This window comes from Pogona vitticeps, chromosome 5 (assembly GCF_051106095.1).
Source record: "Pogona vitticeps strain Pit_001003342236 chromosome 5, PviZW2.1, whole genome shotgun sequence".
NCBI classification, from domain to species: Eukaryota; Metazoa; Chordata; class Lepidosauria; order Squamata; family Agamidae; genus Pogona; species Pogona vitticeps.
Window position 1 is genome coordinate 164,591,848 of NC_135787.1, and position 18,547 is coordinate 164,610,394.

Sequence of the window (18,547 nt, forward strand, 5' to 3'; positions counted from 1 at the left end):
CTGTAGCTCAGCCGGCCCTTCAGATAAAGCAAAGAAGAAAATACTTTAAAATTATTTAAAAGTGATGCAGTGCATCAGCAATGGTATAAAATGTGGTTGGGGGGGAATTAACTTCCCCTCCCTTCCACTGAGGAGCAGAGGAAATGTTCAATATGATGATATCCTGAAGTGTGTCTCTTATTAAGCCACTTCACAATATCAGAAGTTCAAAATGGAAGAAGCCTTGATAGACAGAAGACTTGCTTTTGGTCCATTCCCTGCTATTACTTGCACTAGAAACAGACCAAGCTAGAGAGATCCCACCATATCAAAAAAAAAGTAGAAGCCCCTGACAGGGGCTCAGAAAGGAGCAAGAAGGAATACTCTGGGGATGTTTTGATTCACTCCAGTAATTATGTCATGCAATCACTAGAAAAAAGAGTGGCAACCCATCCCCAAAGTGGGCCAAACAGTAGGACAAATGCCAGTCTGATTGCTCTCTTTCTCTTGCTGTTTGGAAGTATGGAGCATATACTGTATATATACTTCATATAATTAACTATGAATGCCATCCTGTATGTATCAGCAGCAACGCCTATAGTTTTCACTTACATTTTTTATTTGCAGAATACACATGTAAAGAATTGCAGAGAACCAGGGTTGATCAGTTGTTCAGTTCCAGGAGAATAATAGGCCAATGTAGTTATGGTCCAGGAATGCGCAATACACTGGAAGCGCTGTGAACTGTATGGATACTGTTTTGTTTTTTCAAGATGTAACGCATCTTGAGAACTGTTGTGACATATATGGTTGGGACATAAAATTTGTAAATAAATGTATTTAGGGAAAACATTGCATGTGAAATGGTTGTGAACATTCATTCAGATTGTGTTTGGAGAATTTTCTGATTTACATGACCAGTCTAATGTGTGAGCTAGGACTTGGCGTTCATCTTTCTTATAATAATAAATATAATAATTTATTGCGGCCATATGACCCATACAGAAATGGAAGCCAAACAGCACAAAAGAGAGAAGAATGAAGGGGGGGGGGTGAGAAAAACAAGGAGCATCTTTCTTGTAGTGTAACTGTGATTCTGATGTTTCAAAACCATACAAGTTATCATGCCTTATATACATTCCTCTCATAAAATAATACTGTAACTGAAAAATAGAAAGTTGTTCAGGAGCAGTTCATTAACTGGATGGGGGAGCCTCCACTCCCAATTTTCAGGGGGATGCCTCCCACCCTGATCACAAACCACTTATGGATGCAATTAAGTTGTGAACCATTTGATTTGTCTGGTTTTCTTTCTGCTTGCAATATTAGTTTTTCTTCCACTGGGCCTTCATCTACTTGTTTTTGATTATCGCTCTGCTGCTTCCTTCGTCGAAGTCTTGCCCTCTCCAGTTTCCCACATAAGGGGTGGGAGGATACCCAAAACAAACACCTTGGATCTGAATATAGACAGGGGAAGAATGTGTGCGGTGTTGTACTATTTAACCAGGAAGGGCTGTAGGACAGCAACAAACTATGACAACAATGAGCTCCTTAAGTTTTTATGGCTCTGTGACATGTTGGGTTTTTCAAATTATTAAAATTATCTGTACTTTCAGAGGCTCGGATAAAATAGCTCATGGTGTAAAAAAAGGTTACCTCAAATTCTCAAGCCCTCACTATCCTCTAAATTGTAACGTTTTGCAGAGTCTAACACCGACCCAAGGCAAAACAGAATCAGCAATAAATGGACAACGTCCTTCCTTTGAAGACTGGGAATCTGGGCTGAAAAATGTCTAGTATCCGATTTTACGTGTACAAAAACATATTTAGAGAATTAACCTTTTTTAATTGTCCTACTCTTACCATACTAAGGTCGAAATCAGATGTTTATTATACATGTATGTACAAATATATACTGTGTATGTATATTTATAAAGAAAAGGTGCATATATATACATATGTATACGCGTACACATATACAGTACACACCTATATAATAAAAATCAACTTTGACGTTAGTACCGTAAGAGCAGGACAATTAAAAATGGTTAAGTCTCCAACTATCTCATATACTGTATTTGTAAAAAGATACCCCCTTCGTAGGTTCGTTGGGAGTTTTTCTTAACAAGGAATAACCCTCATGATGTTGTGATGGTGGTGGGAGCAAGACAGGAGATAAACAGAGAGCGCGGCGGGCGCCAGCTGAGAAAATGGAAAGAATAGCGGGAAACCTTCGCGAGGGCGGGGGCGAGCGAAGACCGAGGAGAGGGCGCCCCCCGTGCCGCCGAGTCCACGCTGTACTTTCCTGTCCTCGCTCTCGGCACGTCCGCCACCCCTCTTCTTCTTGAAAAACACACCCCTCCCGGCCCCTTTAAGAAGCTCGCGCCTGCGCCTTGCCGACTTCTCGTCCCCTCGCCCCCGAGGCCTGAAGGAAAAAAACAACAACACATACACCACAACGGGGTAAGGGAAAGCGGGAGGGGGGGGGGTTGACGGTGGAGGTCGTCGTTTTACGTCACGTGTCTTCCGCGCGGGCGGAGCGCGCGAGAGGGTGCTTTAGACAGGAGCGTACGCAGGCGCGCGCGCCTTAGCCTGTTTGCTGGTGCGCGCTCCCGCTCTCTCTCGCTCTCTCCCGCCCCGCCCCCCCCCTGCTTTCGCGCGCGTGTTCGCAGCTCGAACGAGCCCTTCGAGTCGCTGTAGCGGGAGCCGCCGAGTCCTGCGCCCGCCCGCCCGCCTCAAGTCTCTCTCTCTCTCTCTCTCTCTCTCTCTCTCTCTCTCTCTCTCTCTCTCACACACACACACACACACACACACACACTCACACACTCACTCACTCACTCACTCACACTCTCTCTCTCTCTCTCCCTCAGCTCTGAGGAGGGAGGAAGACAGGCGAGGAAGCGGGCGGGATTATTATGGGCTGTGGGTGCCGCTGAGCAAAGATGGAGCTGTCTGCAGTGGGTGAGCGGGTCTTCGCGGCCGAATCCATCATCAAACGACGGATCCGAAAGGTGAGCGGCGGCGTTGGCCGGCGAGGGAGGGCCCGGCCGGGGCTTGGCGTGGGGTTGCTGCCGTTGCCACCTTTCTAACCTGCTCCCGTCTCTTCTCCCCTCCTTTCCCACTTGCCCCCCTCTCTCCCCCCCCCTCCCGTTTTTGGCTTTGCTTCCCTCTCCTCTCCCCCCCCATCCCTCTCTGCCAATTCCCCGTATTTTGCAGGGACGTATCGAATACTTGGTGAAATGGAAAGGCTGGGCCATCAAGTGAGTTGTCTTCTGATCTCTCTCTCTCTCTCTCTGCCTGCATGAAGCCCCGTTCGCGCCTCCTGGGCCTCTCGCTGGGCTAATGTTATGCGTCCCTTCGCTGAGTGCACAGACACACGGTGCCTGTAGGGTTTGCTTTCTTTCTCATTTTTCCATTCAGACACCCACCCTCAACTCCTCAACCTCGTCTACACTAGTATCTGCCTTTTCTTTCTTTCTCCCTTTCTGTCTTTTCCTTGTTTAACGGTGCCTGTCTGCGTCTCTGTAGGTACAGCACTTGGGAACCTGAAGAGAACATCCTCGATTCCCGTCTGATTGCTGCTTTTGAGCAAAAGTGAGTTTAAGATTGAGTCTGGAAAGCTAAGGGAAGGAATAGACACAAGTTGGTATGGCTTTATTTGGTGTGGCAAAGAAATCAAAATGTTACTTTTTTAGAAGGAACTTTTCTTTCTTCCTTTTTTCCTCTTGAAATCAGCGCTTCTTAAAATCATTTGTTTTCCTTCCCACAGAGAGCGCGAGCGTGAGTTGTACGGACCTAAGAAGAGAGGACCCAAGCCTAAAACTTTCCTGCTGAAGGTAACTCTCTCTTTGACAGCTTACAATTTCTTAGAAAGCCAGTTCAGAGTGTCACCGTTTTATAATGGTAAAGTGCTTAGATGTCAAGTAATATTTGAAAGGAAAATAATTAATTAGGGAAGGGATGCAGGTCAAAATGACAGCATCATATGTTGTCTTGTGATGTGCTCCCAGGAATGCTATACGTTATTGGAAAGGAGCAGATATTTCTCTGTTTCTGTGTCAAGAGTTAATTCTCACTTTAGTAAACAGTAAAGGTGTGCACATTTGTATTTTTGGACTGCAGCTCCCAGAATCCCTCAGGGAGCAAGCCAATAGCTAGTGTAGTGCAAAAACACAAATATGTGCACCTCTCATAAAAAGATTTTCACTGCTATATCTGAAGAGTGGTGTGCTTGTCCAGTGTGGTAGTCAGTGTATTCACAAACACACTCTAGTACATTACAAACTCCAATACTAAAACACACATACACACACAGAGTAATTGTCATAAGTGATTGGGAAACAATTACCAAATAATATTAGTTTCTAAATCAGAATAAAGTGAATCTGGCTAGAGTGACAGTTACCGTTTTGTCTGAGCTTTCACAAGTTGTCAAAATTCCCCAGAGAATCCACCTTCTTCAGGTTGCACCAAATTTGGTGGGTGGACTTGCATAAATTTTCTTAATCCCTAATTAAGAAGTGCTTGGTTGCCCTTTCTCCAAAGGATTTGTTTGAAGGTTTTATTGTTTGATCCTTGCCCCGAGTTTTGCAGATTGGGGATGCAAACTGGAAACATTAAAATAATATTGATGATCAAGAACTCAACTCTGCCACAGCGAAGTAGTTAAGGAATGTGCGGAAAAAGCTGCAGATGCTAAATATGTATTCTGGAGTTTCGTCATAACCTGATTAGGATCTTGCATGTGTCCAAAACAGTTTAAATGAATTTTAGCACTGTTGTGATTACATCAAAAGCAGCACAAAAAGTCTCTATCTTTCATTTACAAAAATGTCCATAAAAGTAGAAGGCCTTATGTGAATCTTGGCCATGTTGGGAGGGACTAAACCTTGGATGCTGAGGAGAATTTGCAGAATTTGCATTGAACCTAGGATAGCACAGCTTGGAAAAGATTATCTGTCATGGAGTTGAGAAATTTTAAATGATTGTCAAGAATGAAAAAATTCTGGTTGCCTGAGTGCTTCATAGATTAATACTGAGACTTAGAGAATTGGAGGGGGAATTCTAGCACTTTCCTTGATAGAGGGTGTATAATGTCTTTATCTAAGATTTGCAAAAACGTTATACCTAAACATTTGTTCATAAATACAGATGTGGTCCAGTAATTGGTTTGATTTGAAAACCAACATGTCTGTTTTTACAAATCAAATTTAAGTGCTAAAATTCAGAAACTCCTGGCTTTTCTTGTGTAGTACTGAAGTAAGATGGCCAGTACCTGAGGACAACTCAGTACTTGTTCAGCACTTTGAGGAGAATTGTGTTGGTTTTCCACAAATTGACCACTTCAATGTCCACAAATTGACATGGGTTCCATAGCAGTAACCAGGCACTAACTGGTAGAGCTCATTCATCAGACTGGAAGATCTATGCTGAAGCATTTCATATAAAAGTTTGACCATGTGTGTGCTTGCACATAAAGATGCAAATGATGCATTTACATGCAAAATCGGAGGGAGATTTAAAGGGTGTTACAATCTGTTTCTAAATGGAAACATTTCTTTTCCAGTTAGAAAAGCTGTTAACACATTTAATGTACCTTGATTAAAACTTCATAAGGCTGCTAGTGACTAGATAAAATTTATTTCAAGGATTGGCGTCCATATTTTGCCAAATGGCCAACTTTGCATTATAAATATTGTATTCCATTATCAGTAGATTTCTAGTTGTTATCTTGGAGATAGAACAGGCTATAGTTTAGTGGGATTTAGACAGTAAAACTGTCCTGAATATCAGAGGTCGTCAACCCCCGGTGCGCGGCCCAGTACTGGTTCGTGGCCTGAGCCAGACTGGGCCACAGAGACAGACCCTCCGCCACCTCCGCATGGACTCCCCTCCCCACAGCTGCTTTGCGCATGCACATGCGTGCCAGCGCTGGTGTGAGCACTCCCCCACCCCTTCACACATGTGCCCGGGCACCCGCAAGAAGGGGTGAGTGGATGGGCGTGCAGGCACTCCGCATGTATGAAGGCGTAGGGGAGCGTACACACTGGCGCATGCATGCTCCCCCACCACTTCGCGCATGAGCCCAAGAGCGCCTGTGGAGAGGTGCCCCACCTTCCTCAGAGGCTTAGCCATTCCACAGTCCCAAAAAGGGTGGGAAGCGCTGCTGTATATGACCGAAGAAGACATGCCACAAGGAAATGTAAGTAGTGATTTGCCCATATGTTTACAGATTATGGAGAAGTTGGACATAGACTATTGGACATCTAATATAATTTATCTAAAGCATCTAATCTGTGATAGATTCATTACCTACAGGAGGTAGACATACACTGTATAAGCTGAAGAGTGAACAAATCTTTTAGTTTGGCTTTTTCAGTCTACATATGGGCTTCAGCCTGGCACAGTTATTTCTTCAGTTGCCACCCAAGATAATCAGATACTCTGATAAAGCAGAGACTTAAATATGGTAAAAGTAACCAAGAGTCTTGCGGCACCTTAGAAGCTACCACTTTTTGATTTTGTATAACCTTTCGTGGACTGTAGCCTCCTTCATCAGGTGCATCATAAATATAGTAGGCACATTTACTTATGTAGCTTTTCACTTTTCCGCCTTCTGGTCTCTTGCCACTTTGCCACACTGAAGTCCTTACTTCTGCACGCCCATTCTACTAGATAACTGGTTTTCAAAGAATGTGATTTTAGTTGCCATATAAATTATAAATGTAAAAGTGGATGTTTGTGAGGTGGTCTGTAGCAAGCAAAGTTTTCTGAGCTCACTAGGGAATTTCCCAAGTATGGCTTGCAAGATCTAGCCTGTGATTTGCAGAGCAGTGGTGGAAAGAGCTGCATGCTGGAACAAGCAATGCTTTCTCCCTTCACTCAACATCTGCTCTTTTGCTTTTAATCTTCTATAATTCCTTCATTAAATTATCATTTTGGAAGCCTATTTATCTTCTCTGCGGTCTTTCCTTTATTCTCTAGAAAGGGAAAATATTCTGAGCTAAAACGACCAGATGATTGAAACCCAAAAAAGGAGAAAATGATGAATTCCGCATTCTGCTTTTGATGAGAAGCCGGAGAGACCTATTTCATTAACAAAACTGTTTTTCTTCCCTTATGTGTTGGTTCAGACCTAATTTGTACTTCGACTAACTTCAGTTGTTTTGATTTCAATGAGGTTGTTCTGAATATGATTAAGTTTGGATCTCTCCCTGTATATTATCATAACTCATGTACAGTGATGCCTTGTAAGACAAAAATAATTCATTCCGCGAGTCATTTCATATTGCGAAAATTTCGTCTTGCGAAGCATGGCCATAGAAAAATTTGTCTTGCGAGTCACCAAAATTCGTCTTGCGAGTTTTCATTTCACAAGGCATTCGTCTTGCGAAGCATCACTGTATAAGTACGAAGAAGCACAACTTAAGACATGCCCATCTCTAATTATAAATGAGAGTCCCAAAAATTCATGGCAGGTAGTTGTGCCAGGCTTGCTTCTTAAAGGTGAGTTAGAAAAATGTAGGCTGCATTGGAGATGTGGTTTTCAAAGTACACCCCAGGCAGCTGCTGGTTGGATATTATGCCAGCTCCTCAAACAAACAATTCCCATGTAATTTGCGTATTCTCTGCCCCCCCCAACATATAGCCTTCTTTTGAAACTGTGAGTTGCTGTTTGGCCAGGGAACAGGACGGCACAAAACCTGGAGGGTCCCCGTCGGGAAATTGGGGCTAAAATGTAGTCTATCCACTAGGTGGAACCAATTGTAGCTAAATGAAAGCCAAAATAATAATATTACCTACTGGTTGGAAGTAGATCTTCGTTTTGCAGTCCTGCTTGGTTGTTCAAAGTCCATGATGTATCCTTGGTGGTGCTGGGGGGAGTGGCAGCTTTTTCTGATTTCCTCAGTAGTGCCAAAAAAACCCACAAAGAACTGAAATGTTATTTTTCTCTAGAAAACAAATATCAGGGTCTATAACTTAGTTGACAGTAGTGACATTTGAAATTTGCATGATCAATACAATAGAAAACATGGCACTGTTTCTCCATTAAAGATAAAATAATAAAGCTTCCCCAGGCCAAAATACATGCTAAATGTGAGTGCTACTGGACACCTGTACATGAATATATAAAGAAAAAAATGGTTAGGGCAGATTTGGAAATTAGAAAATGTGTGTGTGTGTTTTTCATAAGGGCTTTCATAAATTTCGTAGAGTCAGACCAGATTTAGAATATTGAGAACAAATAGGAAAAATGAGAACCTTAGCCATAGTGAAATCAGTGTAAATTCTTAGAAATATAGTGTTAAGCGCTAGTCTCATTGGAAGGTCCTTTTTAAAATGCAGCATAGAAAACATACTCTTTCGCAATTTGATACTATCATAATACTGTACCCTGTTTTGCTTGAATATATTCATTTCTAAAATTGGGTTTCCAGATTACAAAAATCTATATGAAGTACTAGTTGACTGGAAATCCTTATGTGTCTCTAATTTCTCAGTTTCTTGGGTTTGTTTGAAAGATCTGTTCCTTAATGTGAATATACTGTTGATAGAGGGAATTACAGTATTAAATGCTGGTGGGTGTTTAATACAGAGATTTCTGGGTTAGTCTCCCAAAGCCCCATGCCCTCAAGCTGTACCTAGGGGCAGAAGAACTAAATTGCCACTGTTGCCATCTTAAATTGGTGGGAATTCCCATGAATATTACTCTCCTAGTGAAGAGGAAGAGATGTGCTAAGCTGGCGATTGTGGCTGAAAATACTTTGCTCTCTTCCCCAGTTCCCCAGATGGGGAAAGGGAAGACAAGAAGTCTGGGCTCCCTAGCAAAATATCAGGCAGAGAAGCTCCAGTTAGTCAGATATCCAGTGACATGAAAAGACTTGGCAGTGCTTTATGAGATTGTCTGCACAGGGAGAGGTGTGTGTGTGTATAAGTGCATGGTCCCACTCCTGCACTAAAGGAGTAAGAATGTAAGCATTTGAAATAAATAGGTGTGTTATGGCAGTGGAATACAGGAGGGCCCAGCGTGCTCTGGTCCATGAGGTCACAAAGAGTCGGACACGACTTAACGACTAAACAACAAAGATGTGTTATGTTTCTAGGAGATGGGGACAAACATAAAATTACTATGTAACTGATCATCCATGCTGTCTTGCTCTGTTGCTGGAACTGCATTTTGACACATCAAGAGAATAGAGAATTACTAGTTATGTTGCTGTTAAAATCTTAGATGAGAGGCTGTATGTCTATATTTACAGGAAGAAGGAAACTGAAATATTTGCCTGCAGTTCTTCTTGTGGGCACCAGATGGTGGGAAAAGCTTATTGAGCCTTAACTAAACTGAAAGGAAGGGTAGTAAATGGACTGGTGACTTTGGGGGTTGGATTGAAACATATGCTGTGTTCATTGCCTATAAGCAGTTGGGCCGTTATAGACATTGTGTTTTTAAACTCCATTGATGAAGGCAGCTACATCTGACAAAGAGTTTGGAAAATATATTTAACATAGAAACAGTATATTTATCATTTAGATATTTGCGGTGTAATGGTATCCTAGACCTGCTGCTATTTCTTTTTGAGGTGGGCAAGGAAAATATTTTCATTCTGGTTTTTATTGCTCTATTGGGGTCACAATTTTTGATGGTTGCCATCTCCTTCTGCAGCCCCTTTTCTTAACTTTTACACTTTTTGGGCAGTTTCTTTAAGCCTCTTGAACTGACGCTTGGGTGGAAGTATGACAGTAGTCAAGAGGAAGAAATTAAATGTCCTTTTCCCTCTTCTACCGGTACAATTTCACTGCTGCAAATGGAAAAAAACCTTTCTGTTTATGGGAAGCTTTTGTTGGATCTGATCCAATGATGGTGTTTGCAAGTAATGCTGAGTAGTGGCCAAAAAGATATTCTCCCCTCATTTTCCCATGTAGCTGAGCAGGAATAAAACAGAACTCTACTCCATTTTAGCAGATTCTTGTTTATTTTAACTATGAAGTAGGAATCATGGTATGAAATTTATAGTAGTTATTTGCTAAATAAACCAAGAACAATCACTAGGTTTTTCTGGTTTGTTTAAAACCTGTTTTAACCTGTAATTTTGGGTTTGTATGTGATGACAAACCACAAGTTTGCTAAAACAAAGCTAAATTCTGACTTACTAGTTCTCTGTGGGTGTGGGAGGAAGATGTGGTCCTTCTCTGCAATTGTATATGAGCTCCTTAAATTGATTTCTGAACATTCCTGTTCAGCATTGGTTTGCTCTAGGTCCATTATAGGCAAAGCTTTCTTTCAGAAATGTTTGCCTTTCTGTTCCTTCAGATCCTTTTGATTTCAATCCCCAACCTATTAGAGTTCATCTAGCACAGGGATAGGACTCATCCTCCCTACCCATTTGTCTGGTGCCAGATTCCTCAGACTACCCTGCTCAAAACTTGGGCAAAAAAATTGAGAATCGCTGCTGTTGGAGCTGTGAAGTAACACAACTACCCCTCTGAAAAGTTTTGAACACAAATTCAAAATGAAATAATTTCAAAAGGACAAATTCTTAGAAGTATGGAGTTCTTAGTACAGAAAGAGAGAGGATAATCCTTGCTGAAAAAACTCCTCAGTATCCTTTGAAAATTGGATTGAACAAGGAGAGTTGGTAATTAGCTATCAGCTTGCATTCACATAAAACACAAAAAATAAAATTATAAAATGATGTATTTTAGGTATAAACAAGGGCTTTAGTGTTCAACACTTTTTAGCCTTTCAAATATTATGAACACACTACAAGTAAATGTCAAGGGGTCATGGATTTCTGCTCAAAGTGTATTTGACCGTGAATATTCCAGCTCCTTATCTGCTGCCTGAAATCCTAATAACAAGTTGATAGAGAAATTTATGGGAAAATCTAGTTGCATTCCTCAAACCAAAGCTTCATAGCTCAATGTGGTACATTTCTTAGGGCCCATAACCCAGCCTTAAAAGGTCATAATTGCTACAGTAATTGGTTTTGTGCCATATGCTGACCATGTTATCACTGAAACAGCGAGTTGTATTCATTTGTGTGATTCTATCCCCTCATTTTTTTATATTACTTAACAAAATGCCCCCTTCAGAGGCTGCAGCTGATTGATAGTGGAAAAAGTGCTGCTCAGACCTTTCCTCTGTTCAGAACTGGCTTCCTCCCTCACCTTTCTGCCTGAAGCAAAATGAGAAAAGGATGTAAATATCTCTTCTCTCTATTACAGAAGGAAGGTGAATTAGAATTTATTTATTACGGTCAGGTGACTAGCCCAAGAGGAGGAAGGTGGTGTTTTTGAGAGAATAAACAGTGTGAAAGGACAGCCCATTCCTTTTTGCACTTTTTTCCTGCTCCTCTGCTCTTGCTTGCTGCTTCCAGGGCTGATTTTTAACTAAAAACAAAGTCATCAAGGAAAAGGAACAAAAGCAAATGCATCACTTGTCATCTGTTGCTTAGGTGATAAGCTTGTGCCTGGGTTATAGCAGTTTTTAATAAAGAAATGCTGCATGTCAAAGGCTAACCCAGAACTCTTCTGCTCCTAACTTCTATGTACAGAGATTTTTTTAAAAAAATCAAGGGTTATTTGATCATGTGTATTCCTTCCTTCGTCAATATAGCCCAAATATGAGTATACTACCTCCGTGAGAACTAGAAGACATAATAGAAATTGTGTAATAATTGTTCTTTGAGAATTAAATGGATCAGTATACTGATCATTTTGTTAAATCCTGTGTCCCTATTTACTCATTTTCTAAGCTCAACAGTGTATTTAACAGATTTTTATTCTCATACATAGAAGGAATCACTTTTTGATACTGTAAAGTAGGATCTGCTTGAAAGCTTTTTTGAAATATGATTAATTACACTGTTGCTATCCTAGTTGGTGGCTTTTCCTCTCAGGAAGGGCTGTAATGTTCTAGTGGAAGTCATTTGAAGACACAATACGTGCTAGCTCTGTGTACAGACAAAATTAGTTACCTTTTTTTAAAAGCTCCTTTCCATAATGACATATAGCTGATGTTTTGGTTGTTTCTAACTTGTTCTGCAGTTTATTTTTCTGTTTAAATATTCTCAGCAATAGCAATGTAACCACAAAGCTGGATAATAAGCATACCTTAGAAAAAGGACTTTTATTCTGGAAAAAAATGTGGTATGATTTTTTTAAAACAAAAATTCCAGAAAGTGAAAATGTGTGGCATGTATTTCATATATTGTGACTGGACTCTGTGTCTACAGGAATATCCTTTTTAGACTGAGTTGAGCCTGAGCTATTTATTCATTTCATTTTGTGTTTTGGAACATGATAGATTTGAGTTTGAGACTTATGCAGAGCTCAATCCTTGTTTCCTTCAATTTGGAATATCTGTTATTTAAAGTGCTTAAAGTTTGGTATGTAGAATTGGTTGTACTCCATTCTAACTTCGTGTTTTCTATTTTCCCCCATCCACTGCAGGCTCGGGCCCAAGCGGAGGCCCTACATATTGGGGATGTACATTTTTCTGTCAAGCCTGGTTCTAGCACATCCTCACCAAAGCTTCACTCTAGTGCTGCAGTGCACCGGCTGAAGAAGGACATCCGGCGATGCCACCGTATGTCCCGGCGCCCATTGCCACGCCCCGATCCCCAGAACAGTGGTGTGGGTGGAGGCACTGGCATACGTCCCCCTGTCTCTCCCTTCTCGGAGACCGTCCGCATCATCAACCGCAAAGTGAAGCCTCGTGAGCCCAAACGCAGTCGAATCATTCTCAACCTGAAGGTCATTGATAAAGGTGGGAAGACAACAAGTGGTGGAGGAAGCTTGGCACGGCCCAAGATACCCTCACGAAACCGTGTGATTGGCAAAAGCAAGAAGTTCAGTGAGAGCATGCTTCGCAACCAAATCCGACACATGAAATTTGGAAGCTTTCCTCTGTACAACAAGCCATCTGCTCCGACTCCGTCTTTGGAGGGGAAGACAGAGGCAGGAGGCTCTCAAGGTGCCTCATGTGGGATCATGGGCTCTGCTGCCTATGACACACGCAGTTCCAGTTCCTCTGACTGCCCTTCACCAGCGCCACACTCCTCATCTGATCCAGATGATTCCCCACCTAAGCTGCTTCCTGAGACACTAAGTCCTGCCATTCCTGACTGGCGTGAGTCAGAGGTCCTTGATCTGTCAATTCCACCTGAGTCAGCAGCCACCAGCAAGCGGTCTCCTTCAGGGGGAAGTGGAGGGGGTCAAATGCCATCCTCTCCATCTTCTTCTGACCCAGAGCAGGAGGCTGGTGATTGGCGCCCTGAAATGTCCCCTTGCTCTAATGTGGTGGTCACTGATGTCACCAGCAACCTCTTAACAGTCACCATCAAGGAATTCTGCAATGCTGAGGATTTTGAGAAGGTTGCAGCAGCTGGAGGTGGTGGAGGCACCGGCAAATGATAGGCTCTTTCACTAGGGTTGAGGGAGGGGGATGGGACAGGGAGGCTCTACTGCAAGATCATGCATGGTGTGAATGCCTGTTTTCTCCTATCTCTTTCTTCTCATCTGTTCTTTCTCCTTTTTTGCTAGGAAATTGAGATGGTAGAAGAGTAATGGGAATAGATATGTTTGAAATTCCCAAACAAAACAGCTGCTAAGGATTATGATGGGACACATCTTTTCCCCTTTTGTTTTCAAGTGTTCCATCATGCTGACTTTTGAGTCCCATGAATAAGAACTTCAGTGGCTGAGTGGAGATATTTAGCAGAAGATGGATATATTTTGCCATCCCATTTAATGAAACAGGGAAGTCCTTTGACCAAACACATATGCAAGGTCATTGTTCCCTGTTTTATATTTCTCTGCAATTATAATCTTTCTCACCTTTCTCTTACATCTGTCATTTGAGTAAGATGGCAAGCATTGCATATACCACAGGAAAAAGCAGATTTGAGGGCAAAAAGTAAGAACAAAAGAGTAGATCACTGTGGTTAGGTGCTACTGAATTGTGGGGGGATTCATTTGTTATAACCCTATGGTGCGCTCCAGTTACTTTTTCACCTTACATAATATTAGAGGTGCTAACTTGGCTATTATGATAGCGCTTTTCAACAGCCTGGGTGCATTTTCTCCCCTTTCCATCTGTCTTGAGCTGTCTTTGTCAGTCCTGGTTCAAGCACATCCTTAGCATATGGGTTGGGCTTGTGATTTAAGCTTCTTCCCCTTTAATTGTGCTCTCAGCCTTGCCCTGTCTTTGCCTGCCATTCCTTCTGCTTCTTTACACTGAGGCACATGGGTTTGCTTCCTGAAATCTAGTAGTGGTGAAAAGGAGAGTAACTCCTCATCTGTACTTCACTGTGGGAGTGATGGAAATGTGTGGAAGGATGAAGCCTTATTTTGTTTTGATGAACGTAAATCCATTTAAAGTGGGGTGGTTAAAAATGTGTGCATTTCCCCCATCAACATCTCTTACTAGGTGAGTAAGATAGAACAACATTAATATCTGCAGTTCCCAGGATTTCAAGCTGCCTCTACAGTTGCCAACCAAAGGTGCTCAGAAGCTGTTGTAAAATTTCAATATTTTTCTCTTGGATCTTGGTGTGTATGCGTGTCATGCATGTACAGCGTATGTTCACCTCTCCCTCCCATCCTCTTACCCACAGCACCTTGCTTTTCATGAAATTATTCCAGTTGAAACCTTTAACATCTTGCCTTGAAAGCAAGTTAAAAATGTGGCTATTTTCACTATCTCCTTCCACCACCCATAGTGTTAATAATCATGAACTCATCTGCAGCTGATGTCCAGGGTTCACAGCATAAGTAAAACCATTTCTACAAGCTTCTGCTTCATATTATGTTCCAGCCTTGTTGCAACCTTCTCTTCCCCCTCCTGTGTGCCTCTGTTTTGTTAACTGGTGGCACCTGTGTGTGTGTGTGTGTGTGTGGTGTATACTGTTGCCTGTCATTCTGTTTGTAAACTTTGTTACCCTGTGGGGGAAGGGGTACGCTTGAGGTAATAATTCTAAGGGCTTGTCTGCATGCTACACTGTCACTGAAATGACTAAATCCAATTTTTAATGGCATCTCTCTTTCCTGTATTCCTGTTAACAACTTTCTACCTTTCAAGGGCTTGCTTTGTGTACTTTCATTTTCATTTTTGTTTGATTTACTTGTTCTTTACCTTGAGTTAATTATTTATCAGTACATGTAAAGGTTGGTGCTGCAATTACTGTGGTTTTCAGTCCTTGACTGAGAGTTTTTTTCTTAAAGTGAGGTGCTTTGACCCTAGTCTCTTACATTAGGAAGGACTCCTCCCTTTTGTTTTGTAAGCTGCCCCACCTTTCTTCATTGGCTTGCAAAGTTCTACTTGACTTTATCTTGCTTAATAAGACACCAGGACTTTGCCAAGTACAGGATAGAGAGATGATGTGTAGTAATACCTTATTAATAATCTTAAATATGAGTGTCTGTATGTAGAGATGCCTACCAAAATCAAAATGTGTAATGTTAAACTGTGTGATTGTCTGTGACAGCTTGGGTGTAGTCCGTATCTAAGACATGAGATTCAAAATGTTGCTATTCCTTTATCTTACCATGCAATACCTTTTGTGTCTTCTTACAAAACTCTTTCAAAACCAGTGAAATCTAGACGGTGTGCAGGGTTATGAACCTTCACATGCCTCCCACTGATGTTTGAGTCCAAGGCTTTCTGTAATTCCACAGGTGCATGCTTTGGAATAGCTCTTTGTTGTTTTTATGAGTTAAGTAAAACTGTATCATTGCTTTGCCTCAGAAAAAGTGGGAGGCTTTTTTTCATGGGAATTAGTTTTAATGGCTGTAGCTTCAAAGGTGGGTGGGCTGGGTGCGGGTAGAGATGTATAACGGGTTCAGCAGGGAGACTTGTATTAAAGAGACTTTAAAGGAGAAAAAATAGAAGAAATATTTTATGAAGCTGCAACAGAGGAACTATTATAATGGGTGGGTGCATACTAGTCAATCGTGTTTTAAGATTGCTGGGTATGTTTGTGTGGCATTTTGGTTTGAATTTTGTCTAATATTTAAAAAAAGGTTGATGGGCGGTTTGAAAGGGAATTTTAATAGGAAAATGTTCTATGATTGTAGCACATGTTCCCTTGGCTTATTTGTCCTTCCCCCATCAGTGGCTTATTTTTTGTCACCTTGGTTTCTGTGAGTTTCCACTGAGTAGGGCATTTGCCTTCCTTAAATATGTTGTGCAAAATTGTAGTCTTTTAGAAGCTGTCTGGCTTAATATAAAGTACCTCCAAGGGCATCAGGTTGACTTGTTTGTTTGTCTGTTCTGTCAGTGACAGAAGAAGGCTAGGTCAGGGCACTAGGTTTGTTGGATTTTTTTCCAGCAGAAACAACAAGATCTCCACTTACCAGAAGTAGTGGGTTGGGGGTGTACAGAGGACAGCTTCACACATTATGGTAAGGACAATTGCACAGCGGTTTTTTATTACCCCTTCAGCATGAAGGTAAGAGAGGCATACCTCTTTTCTGGGCAGTAAAACTTTAAATGCATGCCCAGGAGGTATATTTTTGCCATTATTCCAGAGTGTATATTTACCACGTGTCTTTAGATGTGCAGCTTCCTCAGTATTTTTGTGTTCTAGTATGATACATAATGAACAAATAGGAATTTATTTTTGCTATAATCTGTGAAGCAGCCGGAATGTGGAGTGGATTAAAGCCTTAGACTATGGCTGGGCAAATTGCAGCCCTCTTGCTGACCTCCAGTTCGCAATGGCTTTTGCCAGCATAGCCAGTGACAAGGAATATGACTAACTGGAGTCCAACCACATCTTGAGGGACACACGTCACCCACTTACCTCAGGCCAGTGGGACTCAAATTGCAAGCATCTGTTTCTGAATCCAAAGTATGTATTCAAATAACAGCTCCTCCATTGCTGTGGTGCCAATATAGGAAGTGGCATCAGACAAATTGTACTATAGCATCTTAAGTTGTGTGCAGATGAGGACTGGTGGTGTGCCACATTGTTGATACTTTGGTCTACTTGGAATGGTAATCATCAGAGTGGCATTGAAAACCTCGACCTGGCTCATAGCTGGTGGGTGCTGATTCAATTACAGCCAGCACTCAGATTTTTCATCTGGAGGTACCCCAAAGGGTTTCCTCGGGGAGGAGGAGAAAAGTTGACAGCAAAGCCATTCTGGTTGACACACAGAAGCCAGTTGAGTGGAGCAGAGTCTGATGTTGTACTTGGTGGCTGGTTGCAGACGTGTTGTCCCTTCTGTCTCCTTACAGCTTCATCTCTTAAGAAGCCCAGGCTTGGGTTGTGGACTGGAGGAACTGTTTCACAGAGATTTGAGTTTGCATAGCATCAAGAGCCACTCTGATGCACAGACAAGCCTGGTCACTTGGTTGTGATATCAACCACTCATTTTGGCAGCTCCTTCCCCTGAAGAACTTACTGGGGAGTTAGGATTATACTGGCTAAGTAGCTCATTTTCTCCCAAGGATTTAAATATTTCCCCAACACAAATCCAGAAGGAACTGTTGTTAAAGGGAGAGGATGTTAAAGGTGTACATCCTTGGAATGTAGGCGGTGTTGTTTCCTGTCATGGAACTTTCCCACTTGTTTGGCATGCACTCTCAGGAAGCAAATTTATATTGATTAGTGGCAGCCCTGGCCTCTGACACAATTTAGCCACTAGAGGGTGATGGAGAACTACTTAATGGTTGACCTATTCTTCATTGCCTTGAATCTTATCAATTCTTTGTTGTGATTAAGAGGATAAAAGACATTCTATAGACACATTTTCATTGAGGATGGCATTTATTATTTGTGTCTGTGCCATGTTTTTTGGTCCTTTTTGTTCTTAGACAGGAGTGTTTGATGAAAATGGGGGAGGGGGAGGAAAGGAAAGACTAGTTTTGCAAAAAAAAGAAAAAAGGAAAAGTTTTTTTAAAAAGGGTAATGAGATTTTTACAGAGAGAAGAGGATAGAGAATTTAAAAAATATTAAATGCAGTGATTGCACAAACTGTAGTGATATTAGCTGGTCTTTAAAGAAGAGAGTATTTTTAGTATTTGTGTGTGTTAGAGAGAACAGTGTTCAGATAATTCAGACTGGGTAGGAAAAATCAAAGTGTGAAAAGAGCAGCAGCTGGTGGAAGCAAATCCATATCCTAGAAAAATATTTTTCTTTATTACCTTGAAGTAGGTAGAGAATGCCTTCTTTCCTTTCGCCATGGATAAGATAGCACCAGAGTTTAGCCTTTTCTGACAAGTCTTTGCCAGATAGACTGTGTGGTATTCTGTTATTAACCTGTTGTACAAGTTAGCCTAGTCCCCAAGATGACCTACTGAGGTGATACCTACTGAACTGAATAGGACATGTTGTTTTGTGACTGTTCAGAAAGATCTAGGATCCTTAGCAAAGAAATGAATGTTAGTCAAGTGTGAAGGAAACAAGATCTTAGAAGCTGAGAAAATTTCCCCCTCATTCCTTACCATTTCAGTTTCAGAGCATCCTGGGGTGACATTTTAAAATTTCATGTAATTAACCAAATTCATTCTATGTCTCTCCCCCCCCCCCCCCATATCTCATGTGCTCAGAACAGCTTTCCT

General features: G+C 41.6%; 1 protein-coding gene across 2 annotated transcripts; it reads left to right on the forward strand.

Annotated features, from left to right (window-relative positions):
- The first annotated feature begins 2,612 nt into the window (after positions 1-2,612).
- On the forward strand, positions 2,613-18,272 carry CBX6 (chromobox 6). Of its 2 annotated transcripts, none has more exons than XM_020787650.3 (5): positions 2,613-2,990; positions 3,196-3,239; positions 3,508-3,573; positions 3,749-3,815; positions 12,433-18,272. In XM_020787650.3, the coding sequence occupies exons 1-5, from the start codon at positions 2,922-2,924 to the stop codon at positions 13,393-13,395; spliced, it is 1,209 nt and encodes a 402-aa protein (XP_020643309.3). In that variant the 5' UTR covers positions 2,613-2,921; the 3' UTR covers positions 13,396-18,272. The 2 variants fall into 2 exon arrangements, with proteins under 2 accessions (XP_020643309.3, XP_020643310.3); XM_020787651.3 differs by having other exon boundaries at positions 2,642-2,990; positions 12,487-18,272.
- The last annotated feature ends 275 nt before the right edge of the window (positions 18,273-18,547 follow it).